This window comes from Eurytemora carolleeae, unplaced genomic scaffold, assembly GCF_000591075.1.
Source record: "Eurytemora carolleeae unplaced genomic scaffold, Eaff_2.0 scaffold152, whole genome shotgun sequence".
NCBI classification, from domain to species: Eukaryota; Metazoa; Arthropoda; class Copepoda; order Calanoida; family Temoridae; genus Eurytemora; species Eurytemora carolleeae.
Window position 1 is genome coordinate 67246 of NW_019396057.1, and position 16822 is coordinate 84067.

Consider the following 16822-nt stretch of genomic DNA (forward strand, 5'->3'; position numbering starts at 1 on the left):
CCCCCCCCATCCCCAGAAAATGTTAGAATAACTATTAACTACCTAAGACCATCTGGGTCTCTGCTCTGATTCACATCAACCAAACTACCAATCTTGCTGGTTGTGAACGAGATATGCTCATCACCTAGATTAGACAATTCAGATAAAAATGTTTAGCTTAAATTAAGATTGTCTGTCTGTCTGTTTGTTTGTTTATCCAATAAACGTAAAAACGGCTAAACCGATCAGGTTCAATTATTTTATGGTAATGCATAAGAAGGTTAGTGACCGGTTAAATTTTAAAAATAAAATAATAATTCTTTTATTAGACCGTAGGAAATTTACAAATGGAAACAGAATTTTTTTAATTTCTGTTACTGCTTTCAAATGTACGAAGAAGAAAGACTTGCAGAAAGCTCAGCATCAAAAATCTAAAATTATTAATGAAAAGAGTGGCGCAAAGTGTCCTTAAAGCATAGGTTATATATACATTTTCATTAATAGATAATAAATACCGATAACAATCTCCAACTCCTGCCTCCCGACTCTGTCAGGCTGAGGCCACAGAGCATCATCTTCAGCCATAATCTTAATTAATATTAATCCATTAACAAAATAAATAATTATAAGCATTAATTCCTGAGTGTCAAATCGAAAATCGTGATTTCAAAAATCCAAAAAATACGTTATTTACATTATACATGGGATAAGCGTGAAAGTAACTAATAAACATAAGAAAAATATCGCTCTATAACCAAGGCAAATGTGATGAATATCATACTTTAAGTCTATTAGAAAAAACTTTAAAAACTTAAATACAACTTCATAATTAATTCTTAATTTCTGAAGTTTAAAAAATAATACACAACCCACAAATCTAGCTATTTTGAGCCTTTACTGAGTTAGGTTCATAACCAATTTATTTCATCCTGCTCAACATAAGATTTTCAGTTACAACCATAGACAAAGATAGACACTCAGCAAACTCCTCTCACGAAACATCGATTTCAAGAGGAAGTGGGGTACACATGCTGCACGGTTTGTTTTAATTGAAAATTCAATTACATAAATACTAAATGATCGGAGATATAGATAGTTATTAACCCCATAAAATGTAAACAAAAAAATAATTCGTTTTTAAGAAAACGTACACAAACGACCCCAATTTTTCTAAAATTGTACAGTTTACCGTTGTACGAGTTGTACAGTACTCAATAATACACTGAACCTCTATCAATATCTACTATGTGGTTACAACACTCATTTGAAATTGAAAATATGAATAAACTAAAAAAAAGTTTAACAGAATTTAATGTAGGACGAAAACAAATTTTGGACCTACCTCACTATCCTCTACAATACGACGGAGCTCGTTGATGACCTTACTCTGCACGAAGGCTTCCTTCCTGATCATGGTGTCGTTCTTGTAGTTTGAGTTGTTGGCGTACCTCAGTTTGCCGTCAGGACGGAATTCAAACTCGAGGAACTCGTGACCAAACTTACCCTTGTGTCCAACATAATAACGTAGATAAAAATCCTGACTCATTATTTTCTAAAATTTCAAAACTAAAAATTTCTTTCAATTAATCTTCGATAAAAAATAAGCTCTGTTAGATACTTACCTAATAAAGGGTCTGTCCTAGTGAACGATTTTTGGACCCCCTCCTATCAATTTTGCACGTGACGAAAATTAGTATTTATTTATTATTATTTAGGGTTAAGTTAGGTTAAGACACTTTCTGGGCCGAGCACTGCGGCTATGACAGGCTAGGGGGCCGAGCGCTGCGGCCACATGGTCAATTCTATCAATTTTGTACAGGACCAAATTAGTATATATAGGTCCAAAAATCGTTCTCTAGGAATATACCATAATAAATTAAACAGAAAAATTGTAATGGGTTTATAGATAACAATTATGTGTTTGTTTTTAGTCAATAAAATGAACATAATTAGAATTGTTCAAATGTTCAGGTTCAATACTAAATTATGTTGCAAAAATATATTTAAGACCCACTTTTAAACTCTACTATTTTTTCATCTTAAAGTTGTTTCTATCGATCGATCGCTTTCAGATAATGAATGTTATCTAGCATGAAAACCCAGCTCTGCCTGAATATCCTAACAATTTGTCAAACCAAGCTTTGAGAATTTCCGTGGTTCAAACATGTTAAACCAAACTATTTTTAAGGCAAATCGGTTTGAAGTTTATACACTATGATCCAACTTACAAAGAAACAAAAAAAAGTAATATATGTAGATACTTTAATCAACTGTTAATTATTTTTCAAAGCGGCGAGAACTTTTTTTCAAGAACGTTAGGAAAACTGTTCTGAATGCCTCGTATTTATTGTTTTGACTCCAATGGCGTCGTCTTTGTTTACTTGCAATTTTTAATCATCCGAACCACAAAAAAACGGACGAAAGTTTTTACTCCCAGTAAAGTAGTTGGAAATTTTATTTTTAATATTTTCCCATATCTATACTAAATATATCGGATATGAAAAGGTTAAGAAAATATCTTGGCCGAGCACTGCAAGTTGCAACTGCAGGCTGCACCTATAGTTTAAGATTTAAGAAATTTTAGAGATGGGTGTTATTGTTAATTAACGTTTTCTTGTATTGAGTCTCTTTTAATAAACGCTTAAAACCAACCGTTCTAAGTTAAGTTACGATTTGTCACTTTAGTGGTGTTGATGACATAGTTCAGTTAGTAAACCATCTACAAAATCCCTGGACAAAGACGACATTTGTTGTAAAACCGGATTTAGTGTACACTTGTCTGCTGTTGTATTGATTATTTTTATTCCAATGTTCTGCTGTCATCATATGGGTGTGTTGAACACCATGGAGTGACCGTAAGGCGTGGTTTTTGTCTTCAAACTTGATGAAGAAAATCTATTTACTATCTTCTGATTTGTTTTGATGAAGATTTGTAAATGTTTCAGATAATTTGGAAAAGTGTTTTTGTAAAACTGTGACATCTGTTTCAAGTTTGCAGTGCCAACTTGTTCTCGTCTGTTATGCCGGACCAAGATGTCCACAACTATGAGACTAGATCTTCAAAATTTAACTCAGGTAAATTTTAACCTATCAAATGACTTCGGATCAACTCTCAAATTCATTTTAAAGATTATAAGAAAACTGGAGAATTGTTTGGCACATTTTGTTTAATAAAAACCATGCTATATTAGTTCACACCCCTTTTATTGTATTTACATAAGTATGCTATGTTCTATTTTTGTCTACGGGGGCGGGGGGCGCTGTGCGCCTGCATTATGTTTGGTTTGAAGATTTGATGGAACAGAGGCGTACATAGGGGGGGGGGGGCTATTGGGGCCAAGCAGTCTCTCCGGAGAAGTGGAAGGTATGTTTTCTAGGCCTGGTTCTATTAGGGGACTGAGCCCCCCCCCCCCTCCTTTAAATGACAAGAAAGATCAAGTCCCCCCTGGATAAAATGTACTTTTATCTATTAATATTAGCTTTGTCTCTCACTTTGTATCCAATAATCTTCAAAATGACCGAATCGATCGGGCCAACATTTTTTGTGGCAACTCACATGACCCCGCGTCCAAAATAAAAGAGTATGAATCGCCTTATTAGAAAAAAATGCGGATTTGGAAAGCAACAGTTCATTGTTAAAATTGTTCTGTAAAACTGGGCGCGAAGGGTTCTTAAAGCATGTTTACCACCTTCTGAACAAATAGCGGCCAACACTCTCATTAATTGATTGATCTATTAATTAATTAATTGATTAATTTTTCGACCATATTCCCAAAATAACAGAAAGAAGCCATCCAACTATCTCTGATACATGTTTCATTGTTTAACATACAAGTTTTATGCTTCAGCTGATTCTGATTCCGTAAAAATTTGGAAATATTGTAAATATTGCACTAACAAACCTTTCAACTTATTCTATTCACTTCTTGAATTTTACTTTATTTATATCCTAAATCTACATTAGCAAAAAATCAGTCAATATTCAGGGGCGTACGAGAGCATTTGTGTAAGGGGGGGGGGCATCATTGGCAACATTGTACCCTCCTTAAAAATTGAAATATTGAAATATTGAAACCTTTTTTTAACAATGTAAACTATTCGATCATACACACTTCCATATTGCAAGTGTTAATAAATTATTTATTTAATTAAGTGGACTCCTCAGACAATCCCTTTTAATACTGTGGTGTAAGCTTCAAGGGGCGAAAAATAGAGATGAAAACTTTTCTTCAAATATATCTATATTTTCATAGGAACGATACATATTTAATAAATAATGATATCAAATGTATATTTACACTGAAGGCAGTATTGATTAGAATTTTTTTAATCAAGGTTTTTTTAGTTAAGGGCAAAAGTAAGATTTTAAAGTTTTTTATGTCAATATTCAAACTACAATGTTGTAATAGATTTTTTCTTTAATATTATTATCTTCCTATGTCTACTGTTAATTAAAAGAAAAACTTGGACAGAAATTCTCTAGTTTGTGTATCCAATACGCAACGCCTGGGTTTCTCGTTTTTTTTAAAACCGATTCTCAAAATTATCCCTCAAAATTAAAAAATCTATGAGGATTTTCGGTCTTGCTGAACAAATGTGCATCGTAAAACCTCCCATAGGTCTTACATTATTCCAAAAAAAATTCACATCAATACTACATTCTCAATTCAACTACCGTACATGGCCGGTCACTCCCTTTAAAAAAGAGAAAAATTTGCATTACCTCCCTATGAAGGTGTTATAAAACTTCTTTATATATCCTAGGACGGACTTGAGTCACTGTTCCCTCGCTGTTCTCCGAAAACTCCTATATCTAGTAAACCCTTTCCAGGAGCAGCAAGCAGGAGTAGGTTAGTTTAATGTTGGTCATCTTTTTTTAAAATTATTTTTGGCTCCGCACAAATTTGACAAATTTTCGACTTGTAATGATCTAAAAGTTTACTTTTGTATCATTACCAGCTTGGAAACCTAGCTTTGCCTGAAAACGAAGTTTCATTATGAACTTATACTATTAAGTGGGGGGNGCTGAAATCAAATTACAGTCTTCATTTAGATTTCCCGAACCTAGAACTCCTTATGTTATTCATAATTAGAAGCAAATCTGCATTTGAGCTCATGTTACTGATATAATTATCTGTTTGGCTCTTTCTGTTAATATAATCAGATCTGAGCTGAAAAATTTAGAATGAGGTATCCTTAATCCCAATTACTTAATCTGAGTATCCAATGAACACACTATTGATTTTCTTCTTAAACCGTTCTTCCTTGGGAGAAAAATAAAAAAATGGTTTTTTTTTAATTTAGAGAGTTCCTCCTGTTTCTGTATATAATCTTAAATGGCGCGCAAAATTTCAAATTTATCGGCTTCATATATGCGACTGTGATTGGTTGAATTTTATACACTTTTCAGGAAACAAGTACAAGATTAAGTTAGTCTCGATATTAAGAAAAAGAGAGGATCAAGCATTATTCTCAATATCTACCATTCTAAAGATTCCAGCTCAGAACTAATAAATTTTTACGTTTAAATCTTTTGAACCATTGAATCCTCATGTTTAAATCTACTAAACCCACTAATTCTCTCATTTGGATCATCTGAACCAATAAAATCTCATGTTAAAATCTACTGAACCCGCGAATTCTCTCGGTTAGAATCATCTGAACCAATGAATTAACATGTTTAGATCATCTGAACCAATGAATTCTCAGCTTTCAAACCAGATTTCTCCCTCCAACAGAGATCAGAGGTACTTACTACTTATCTAAAAATGTTGTAAATATCTATTTATAAACAGTAAATGTATTAATTTTCCTGTAAAACCAACGCAAGGGTTACTTATATTTGGATAAAAAGGAACACATAATGACTAAATAAATCTAGATCTTGCATTTTCCTTATTTAAAAGTGTTACTTTTCTGAAAAAAAGTAAATAACACAATATTTTTGTAATGATATCATATTTTTGTTTTATTTAGACAAGAGTGTGGGACTGATCTATCTAGCAGTGAAGATATTTTCACAGTAAGTGTGGTAGATTTGACATTATTGTAACACGCTTCTAGCGTCAAAGAATGAACATTTTTACAAGCAATTCAAACCCACTCATTGACACAATATTAAAATATTTAAAGCCTGAATCTTCAAAGGGATCTTCAGGCGTAATTTCATGTGACAACAATTGCAATTTTTGAAACCTTTGTTGACAGTCCTTTTAACCTCAAAGAAATAATCATAAATAATCTTAAGCTGATGTTTAAGATTAACACAGTTCTTAACCAGCCAGAACCCCTTATTGAATTTAGTTTTTTCAGTCTGATAAGTAATAATGTTGTAGAAAATTATCTGCATTTTGTATTCTAAAATTAGGTCAAGCATAAATATCATCTTACAACCTAAAAGAGACAATATAACAATTAACAATTTAATTTGTTCTTTTTCAGCGTGAAATTTCTTGGAGCAATTACTCCAGTTCTAGCCGAGGTGGGCGGGACCGGAGAGGGGAGGGAGACCAGCAGGGGGAGAAGGGGCGTGTCCAGTGGGAGGAGAAGAAGTCACGACGGGAACTAATGGATAGAAGCGGACACTACGAGGTTGACCGAGGTCTATACCAGGAGAGTGGGAGGATGGAGGCTGCTGGTAGAAGAGCAGGGAAACCTGAGAGGACAAGACGAAACGAAGAATATATGATGGATGGAGAACGACGGATGACCCATGAGGATGAAGGATTGAGGATGATGAATGAAGGAACAAGGAGGTTGGATGAGGGTGGAATGAAACGAATGAATGAAAGAGAATATTCCAATGAAAGGTTGGAGAAACGTTGTCTCGCCATGTTTTGTATTTTTCTTTTTATTTCTTTTTTTATTATTTTTTGTTAAATTTTCAGGACGCATGTGATGAGTTGGTCCAGCACTTTTTTCATCTTTATTTTTATTTTTTAGATTTGTGTTTTTTTATTTGTTTAGATTAGATCAGGGGTATTTTTTTCCTGAGTCACTTCATCAAATGAGAAAAAAAATGTTATAAAAAAGAATTACAAAACAATTCTCGAAATGAAACAAATCAAAAGCATTTGTTTAGAAACATCATCTTTGAAAAAATTTACCCCTGCATTAGATTATCTAGTGAATTATTGTTGTAATAATGTTAGGTATAATATAGTGATCATATAGAACGGAAACTTTTTGATGTTGTAAATTGTAAATTGAATGATAAAGAGAAAAAAATGTCGCTAAACGGAATTGTAAAAGAAATTATTACTAAATTGAACTTAAAGAAAGGCATTTTGAAAGTTATTTATGTTATGTTATTATGTGTCGTACACTTCTTTCTAAAATGGAAATGTGAAGAACTGTTATGATTTGTGACTGAACATCACGTTCTAAATTAGAATCATTTGTTTTGTTTTGATTAAAACCGGTTTTGCAATTTCAGATTAAACGAGAGCGTGGAGAGAAGGATAGAAAAGGCTGGAGGTCTAGAGATTGTATCTAAATCTCGTAGCACCAGGAGGAAAAGATTGAGGTTAGTTAGCGGACATTTTGGGCAAAAAAAAAATTTTCTTAAGATAAAATTGTAGATCTCATTTGAAAGCATTTCCAACCAGTTTTTGGAAAAAATAATTCCAATTAAATGGAAAAAATGTACTTCTACTCTTGTTTAAAAATTTTCCTCTTTTCATTTTTTTATATTTAATATTTCTGCAAAAAAAAAACTGAAAACCAAAAAATTGAATTTCTAATTTCAATTTTAAAGCAGGATTTGCTTTTAAAATGTCTTTGATTTTTAAGAACTTTAATTACCAGTTAAAAAAAAAAAATTGGAAAATGTTAAGAATTTTATTATTCTGTAGTATTCTTGGTTGCTTATTTATAGTATTAAATTATTGGTAGATTTAAAGAACATGTTATATGCATTCAATGCTTGGTTTCGTCCACTGCGACAATTTGTAATTATTACTGATAAGTTATCCCTCTCATGGGTTCCGATCACTGGACATTCACAAGGATTACTTTGAACAATTTTTTGAACAATTTTTAACCCCAAAAAGTAAAAGAAAATGTACGTTTCTTCTAATTGGATGTATTTAGGAAACCGGTTCCCCTCAGTCCAGGTCCTCTTAGTCCTAATAGACCAAGTCCATTAGAAGGTGGACACCTCCTAGATAGTCCAGTCCATCTACTGGACTGTGGACCACCCTTGGTTGGTCCCCTGGACCCTTGGACCGGTCCTGGTTACGGGACCACGGCAGGTTGGTGGTTCGCCATTTTAATTGAAAACTTAGGGATTTTCGTTTATTCTCTAATCACCAAGCATGTACTTGGGAAGGATTTCTCAGACTAAACAGCACCTGGGTTGTTTATATTCCTCCCAAAATTGCAGTACACTTTTATGTAAACAAAGATAAAGATATTTCTGTTCAACCATTCAAAATGTTTACAGTAAATATATATGTTTATAACTAAAAATATTGTACTATTTTTATCTTCAAACACATTTTTTGCTCGGGAAAATATGTTTTTGTTAAAAGAAAAAATATTTTCAACAAAAATATCAGTGGTATTGATAGTTATGGATGGATGATGTAAAATTAAATTGTTTCTATCATAAAATCAAAACAAAAGACAGGTTCTTCGATCTTGGCTTTCCCTAAATGTATTCCTGAAACTCACCAAATTAATTAATTTTTAGATACAACATGCATTAATGCATTACTTTGCAATTTGCATAAATCCAAACTTTTAAAAGCGTAATTAATAGTAAAGTGCGTTAGAAAAGTAGATTCAACCTACTTCTCGTTTTAATTAATTCCGACCTCAAAGAAAAATCTTATAAATCAAAACTTAACTTCTCATTGTTGTTGTTTTAAACCGGTTTTGTTTGTCTAGTAGACGCCAGTCAAGAACGACGATTAGTTGAAACTGATTGGAACACAGAGTCCAACCCTGGAACGGATTGGAACAGAACCAGGACTGGAACAGATTCGAACAAATCAGCGAGAAATTGGAACTCGGGGATTTCTGAAGTTGAAAGAAATCGGGGAACATCAGATTGGAGCCTGGAACAATCGGGAACTCGAAGTTTGGAGCCTAGACCGTCCAGTGCAGTGTTCCGAGAAACTTGCTTTCAAAGCTCTCCAAACAGAAACAATATTGTATTCGATGATATAGGTAAAATTCTCAAGTCTCATTCTCAACGATAATTAATTGGATAATTAATTGATTTATTAGTTAATTGATTGGTTAATTTATTGATTGATTGATTGATTGATTGTTTGACTAAATCTCTTTTTTTTAAACAAAATTAATTATTCTATTAAATTCGCAGCATTCTTTGTTTTTTTGTAAATGAAGTTACTGTATGAGATAAATCTTACTCATAATGATTAATAATAATAATGATAATAGTAATACTAATCATAATAATATTTTTGTTGCATGAAGTTACTGTATGAGATAAATCTTACTCATAACGATTAATGATGATACCGATGATGATAATAATGATAATCTATATATAAATTTGGCTTGTCTGTTTGTTTGTTTGTCTGTTTGTTTGTATCCAATAAACGTCAAAACGGCTGAACCGATCGGGCCCAAATTTTTTGTGGGACATCTAGGGACACCAAGGAAGGTTTATGAATCATCAAAATTTCAAATATTTGTCTCCATCAAAATTCGATCGTCATTAAATTTTTAAAAATTTTGAAAATCCGCGAAATTTTTTGTAAAAATCCGCGAATTATTTTTGTTTTGTTTTACGATGTACACAAAGAGAACATGTTCACAATTAATTTAGAAGATGGGCGCGAAGCGCCCTCTAAGGCCAGAAAGAAGGGCGCGAAGCGCCTTGAATTTCTAGTAATAATAATATTTATAAAGAATATAGATGATAATTATGATAATAATAATTGTTAAAATGCTAGGATATCCTGGAGAGGATCCGGATACAGATTACGATCTTCTTGGACATCTCCTCCCTCCTCCTGTAGTCAACCCTCCATCAAGGTGTACTAAAAAAGAGAAAATAATATTTAGAAATTTATTATTTTACAATGAGGAATACTCGTGGGCTTTTTCGGTTTTTTCTTCATTTCGTTCGTTCATCGTGAATGACTCATTTCGTTCTTTTTTTTGTTCATAAAAGTTGATTTCGGTCGTTTTCAAAATTATCGTTTATTTTCCATCAATTTTGTTTTTTTTCAGTGAACGATCGTTCATTGAGTAAAATCGTTCGTTCAATAATTTCGTTCGTCCAATAAAATTGTTCTTAAAAAAAACTATTGTTTTTTCATAAGTTTGTAAGAAAAAATCGTCTGTTCAGAGAAATATAGAGTTTTTTTTTCGAATTCTTTCAGAAAATTCGTTTGTTCTGTAAAATCGCGTTTTTTCTTATAACGATGTACATCTCTACTTATGATGTATATAGATAATCTCTTCTTAAAATAAGTCTAGAACATGTTCTATTGTTTATTAAGATTGGTTATTGGTGGACACTATGTTTCATGTTGGACATTCTTCAGCAGCATATATATATATACATACATGTATATAATTTCAATATTTTTATTTTCATGAAAAATTTGGTCATTTCTTAGATATTTTTGATTTGATGCAGTTTTTTTGAGGATTGTTCAAATACATAGATAAAACAGTATATAGATGGGTAATGTACGTGGTGTACACTAGGAATTGTGCTCTTCACTGATTCTATCCAATATCTGAGGTTTCATTGCTTACACAAATTCAGATCACTCCATTCCTTTTGTTTCAAAGTTCCAGAAAAATCATTCACTTCACATCATTTCACTGAACAATAAAGAGCATGTTTATTTTATGAATTGAACAAAATTTTAATAAACAAATATCGTAATGCAGTACTTCCTTGTTGTAAACATCAATTTGGTGGCTTAAACGTACTTTATACTTCCTACAGAACTATAGTTAGACCCGATTTCTCAAAATGTTACCATACAATCTACACCTAATGAAGTGACATTGCCCACCCCCTGGTCAAATAACATTATCACTCGTAAAAAATAGAATGGAAATGACCTGATCTACGATAGTACTTACTGATTTTTAAATTTCCTGTCTTGTCTAGATATATATTATTAACTGAACGGTGGTTGTCTTTTATAGTGACGGGGTACTGGCCAGATATGGTATATGAACCGAGAGTATTAGTTAACAAAAGATCAGGATTCATTAGATTAGAGACCTAAACTCGTTCTTCAAAAATCACGAGGCTTGATAGTTATGTAGATTTGCTCACAAAATTCGATTTTTGAAAATTATTTACCCACCCGGAAAAAAACGTTAATTCTGATAGAAACTAATGTCATGTTTAAAATATTATACTCTCAGCTCATACCTAGCCAGTCACTCCCTTAAATAAAAATAAAGTTGAAATTGTTTATGTTAGGACTCGTGTTTCAATAGATGAACTTCTTAGACATTCTCCTGATATCAGTCAAACACAGGTAGGGTTACAGGGGAGAAATAATTTACCCAAATCACAGATATAAAAGCTATTTTTGATTAGTTTATATATTACAAGCTGAAGTGTCGGGCGTTATCCGGAGAATTTTAAAAAATCGTTAAAAAAAGTCGTTTTGCCAGCTATAGATAACATATATATGTATACAAATATATATGTATATATTATAATGTATAATATATATATATAAATATTGACTGATGAGGATCGAGAGATCTGAAACAATTTGTATTAATAAATATGAAAACTGAGAAGCTGTTCTGATTATTGCTGTATAGCTATATATAAATATATATATATACATATATATATATATATATTAGAGCAAAGAGCTTTATTATATAGATATATTTGGATGCAAATCTTTAGTATTGTTTTATTCTTGTTTTTTCTTTCATACTTCCCTCTCTCATAATGTAAACATCCGGGTTATTTTAGTTTGAAAATATATATCTTGCCATCCAACAGAAAATATATATATCCTCGTATCCAGCTGAATATATATTTATATATTTTGGTATCCCACAGAAAAAAATATATATCCTGGTATCCAGCTGAATAGATACCCTGGTACAGTGGGTATTCAGCTGAATATATATATCCTAGTATCCAGCTGAAAATATCCTTGTTTCCAGCTGAAAATATCCTGGTTTCAGATGGGAATATATATCCTGGTATTCCGTTAAAAATATCCTGGTATCCAGCTCAATATATATATCCTGGTATCCAGCTGAAAATATCCTGGTTTCCAACTGAATTTATATATCCTGGTATCCAGCTGAAAATATTCTGGTTTCCAGCTGAGAATATATATCCTGGTATCCAGCTAAAAATATCCTGGTTTCCAGCTGAATATATATATCCTGGCATCCAGCTGTGTATAAATATATATATATATATATATATATATCCTGGTATATGTATCCAGGTAAACATATCCTGGTGCTAATGAAAAATATATATCCTGAGCTGAACACTTTAGAATGGTGGATATTAGAATGCTTAAACTCCTGGTTTTACTTGTGAACAGCTGACTTTAATTCAATCGGATATTAGTCCAATCGATATAGCATTGTATCTGTAATTGTTATCAAACGTAACTTTTATACAGTAGGGATATCCAAAAAAGAAGATTATGAAGAAAATCAAAAGTGTTTACATTGGATAATCAGATTAAGCGATCAGGATTAAGGATTTCTCATTCTGCTCAGAGCTGGAAACTCTTATGCTTGGACAGTGGACACCCTTAGTACCGGCTCGCTTTAGCTCAATATCCACTGTGAACAATTTTAATTTTTCTGCTTGATCCTCTCTTTTGAACATCTCTGCTGGTTCCAACAGAAGAGTTCTCTCATTGGTTGTTGATAACATTTCTCCGCTTTTAATTGACTGTTCGGTTTATGCAAAAGACACTCTAATTAGTTGAATTTTAGACACTTTATAAATAAAGATTATATTATGCTGCAGATCAACGAAAAGATGAGATCAAGCATCGATCTCGATATCCACAATTCTAAAGTTTTTTAGCTCTGGTAGATCCAGCTGAAACTTATTTACTTGTTTTGTTCCAATTTATATAAATATATCTGACCTAGGTGAAAACATTGGAAGATCTGGATAAAAACCCTTTATACCCGATCCCTCTGCCCACCTCTCCGCCCCCACTGGATCCCTCCCCATCCCCTCTGGGGGGCGCCACCCCCCTCCCACTCAGCTCCTCTCCGGACAAATCCTTGAACATATCCGATATCTCTACCTCCATCCCAGTCCTAGCTTCTCCAGAATCCTCCTCCAATCGTATACCGGAGTCCTTCTCCCCCTCCAACCCTCTCTATAGATCCTACTCCCCCTCCCTCCCTGCGTTAAAGTCTCCCTGTCCTCCTTCCCTGGCGTCGGAATCTCTGGATAATCTCTACCTGGGAGAGGAAGCTGTCTCTGAACCATCAAATATAGGAACCATTCATTTAAGATGATTAAATCAAGAAAACTAGAGAGTAACTAGAAAGTCTTTGCCACAAACTGATTTTCTAATCCCTAAATCTTTGCCAGTTGCCACCCAATGTTATAGACCTTAGGTTTTTTAAACTATGAATTCTGTTAGATCAAATAATCTTAAGTTTGAAATATCTAAGGTTTTACCCATCAGATTACAAAGCTATAAGGATTGGCGAATTTGAATTTGTGGCAAAGACTCAATAATTATAACTCCTGAAAGTTCAAGATAGCTTGCGTGCGTCTTGCATTGGTGAGCTCAAATCAACTCTCGCAACATTTTGATTTGTCCCTGTAAATTTTCACGGTTTACAGTTTTACTTTCGGCCTGTATATATATATATATATATATATATATATATATATTAATAGTCTTTTTATGGTCTTTTTAATTAATGGGGGGGGGGGGGGGGAAAAAAATTTACGGTTGCTGGGAATCTTGAATATAAACTGTCGTCTCTGAAGTCTCATCCTTTGCGAGTAAACCTGTAAGTCTAAGCGATCAAAAGGTACAAATGTAAATATTTGACTATATAAGAAAGTGGAGGGTCATTTATAAGAATTAATCAAGAATAGCAATTTTCTATATCTAATCAACTATTTAGTAATTAATATCAGCTTAAATATGGCTGAGACTAAAACCATCAAAATTATAATTCTGGAAAAACGTTTCATGTATTCAAGCTAGTGAGTTTAAAAACTTAAGAGTTGCGATAAAACTCATTAAACTTGCTGAAATTGTTTTTAATAAAGGAAAATGGAATCCAAACTATATCAGTTCTATTGAAAAATCAATTTAAATGTTTTAATTAAACTTCAAATTGAATTTATACACAAATAATGTCAATTTACATTTTAGTTTTATGCTTAATGATTAAGTTCAGACGTTTTTAATGCAAAAAAGATTATGATCTCTATTTAATTTAAAAAGTTACGGTGATCTAAAAGAAAAGTAAATATAAACTTTAACCTACAGGGTGTTTCTCTACAACTGATATTTTTGATTTGCTAACATTTTCTTGAAAAAACTGAGTTAAAAAATCCGGAAAATTGACTTGCTTGAAGGGACCTTTTATATTCTGGTTGAAAAAAATGTCTCCAGTCAGAATTGATAAGTCAAATAGCCCTTTTACTGAAGAGTAGAAATCTTGATAATCTTCGAAATAAGCTTTAGGTTCGCCGAGCCTTCAGGTTACAGTTATTGCTCAACCTGCTACTGATTAAGAACTTTAAATGATTTTGGAAGAGTTTTCTTTTTCCCTGAAGCCTGCAGAAATCAGAAAGTGTGTATGCCACTTGAGAGATCGCGCGTCAGAGACTGTATATCTTTAAATGGATTTTTCTTAAAACGTAAATGTCTAGTTGAACTAAGAATATATTTATTGCAAGATTATCAGGTCGTTTTAATCGAAATGTAAGCAAATCAAAAATATCAGTTGTAACACCCGGTACATAATCTCTATAGTCTGCAGAAATGAGTTGTTAGAATTTGAGCCCTTTAAAGTTATGGTTTCAGTTGCAACTCGAAACTTTTGGAATTAAAATTGTTCTAATCATGAAGGCCAGGTATGAAGTAGAAAAAAAGAGAATGCTTGTTTGAAAGCTCTAATGTTAATATCGGAAATATTCTCTGTAAAGCTGTGTCTGCAAATTTTAACATTTTTGGTTTCTAAAGTAAGTTTTAAAAAAGTGCATGTGCACCATTATACAGTACAGTGTACATCTATCTTTCAGAGAAGCAATAACTGGGTATGGCTCGTCGCTTCTAAAAGCACTTGATACAGGGTGAGAGGGGAAAAAATGGCAAACTAGAGAAACTTTCTCCAGGGTGTATATTAAGGTTTCCACGGATTTAACCTTTTTTTAAAAAATGCCGCGCGCGAGGAGCGCGGTATTTTTTCCCCTTACACTTTATTTTGTGAGATTTTTCTGAAAATCTCAGCTCATTATCTTAATAAGCTGAGAAGATAATTGCATTTTAATATTCGCTTTAAAAAGGCCAAGCTGAATTATTATTGTCAAAATCAAATGTCAAATACAACATTCACACTACGGTGCACTATCTTTTTTAAAGGGGGGGGGGGGGGGGCACTTCGTTTTTCCAAAGATTGTAAGACATCTTAAAAGTTTTTTTTACATTTTTTAATCTTTGGTATCAATTTTTGACTAGTTTTCATTAATTAAATCATACATGATTTCAATAATGTCATAATTTACAAAAGTTTCATCGTTTCATTCATAGTTTAAAATAATTTATACATAATTTACAATAATGTTTGACTGTTAAAGGGACTGTTAGCGTAAAATCAAATGACCCTCAGAGAAAAGATGGTAATGCCAATTTTCACAGTAACCTTAAAAGCTTTGTCTGATCCAGTTTAAATTATTTAAAAAAACAGATTTTTTAACTTGTGGTTTCACTACATAAGTGACTTGCGCATTTCTACTGCAGGAAAACGTTGGAATTATCAGAATTAAGTACTTTTATACCTAGAAAAACGACAATATCTTCCCCTTTATTGATTGGAGGGTCACTGAAAATTACGCTTACAGTTCCTTCAATGTAATTAATTTAATTAATTACATCAATTTACAATGGTTTTAATTTTAAATTCAAATCTATTTCTTTGTATTTATCATCTCCAGAACCAATTGTCCCAATTCTGCCAATTTTCTGATCTGCCAGGAACTGCAGTTTTCGTATCCTCTGTTATGTAAAAAGAAAATAACTTAATTAAAGAAAGTATTTCCAGGGATGTGCGACAAATAGGGATTTTTTTAGAAGGAGGGAGGAAGCTAAAGTTTTTTTTATAATTGTCAGTTTAAATTTTTCAATTTCAAACATGCAATTGTTTTTTACCTAAATCTCTCCATCTTCATAGCTTCCTCAAGATTTTTGACTCCTATATCAAAAAACTTCTTTACTTCATTGTTGAACTCTGTCATCCTGTTGTTTATGGAGGTGGAAGACAGTACCCTAATCTGTTTCTTTATATGTATTCAGGTTTTATCTCTTACACTGATAGCTAGTATGGTAGGAAAACCGGATCTGAACCATGGATTTATTATGGCAGCAACCAAGCAGGGCTTTATGCATGGCATCCTCCTAACTCTGTGTGAGTACAGGTTTTGCTTATATCCAACTAAAGTTTCAATACTTGATCTGTGTCCCGTATTCTCCGATAAATGTGTTCGTATTTACGCAAAATATCTTCTGCTGTAGGCAATACAGAAGAAGGCAACATTTCTTAAAGTTGGCCAATAGCAAACAACTCTGTTTTCTTTCTTGTCATCATTTTAAAAAGTACTGTGATATAAATTTTACTCAGGTGTTTAAATTGTGTGCATGCC

At 32.7% G+C, this 16822-nt stretch overlaps 2 protein-coding genes across 2 annotated transcripts in view; one reads left to right on the forward strand and one right to left on the reverse strand.

The window, feature by feature from the left end:
* Nucleotides 1-1559, reverse strand: part of LOC111707626 (protein mago nashi homolog) — a 2126-nt gene extending 567 nt beyond the window's left edge. The window contains exons 1-3 of the mRNA XM_023480761.1: nt 1322-1559; nt 495-567; nt 43-124 (exon numbers count right to left, since the gene is read on the reverse strand). Coding sequence (XP_023336529.1) covers nt 43-124; nt 495-567; nt 1322-1525 — 359 coding nt within the window. The 5' untranslated portion in view covers nt 1526-1559. The remainder of the gene's footprint in view (nt 1-42; nt 125-494; nt 568-1321) is intronic.
* Nucleotides 1560-2886: 1327 nt separating this feature from the next.
* Nucleotides 2887-16822, forward strand: part of LOC111707559 (uncharacterized) — a 75747-nt gene continuing 61811 nt past the window's right edge. The window contains exons 1-11 of the mRNA XM_023480676.1: nt 2887-3054; nt 4744-4829; nt 5664-5726; nt 5956-6001; nt 6421-6788; nt 7415-7504; nt 8071-8231; nt 8869-9150; nt 9906-9987; nt 11405-11462; nt 13075-13432. Of these exons, the coding sequence (XP_023336444.1) occupies nt 3013-3054; nt 4744-4829; nt 5664-5726; nt 5956-6001; nt 6421-6788; nt 7415-7504; nt 8071-8231; nt 8869-9150; nt 9906-9987; nt 11405-11462; nt 13075-13432 (1636 nt within the window). The 5' untranslated portion in view covers nt 2887-3012. The remainder of the gene's footprint in view (nt 3055-4743; nt 4830-5663; nt 5727-5955; nt 6002-6420; nt 6789-7414; nt 7505-8070; nt 8232-8868; nt 9151-9905; nt 9988-11404; nt 11463-13074; nt 13433-16822) is intronic.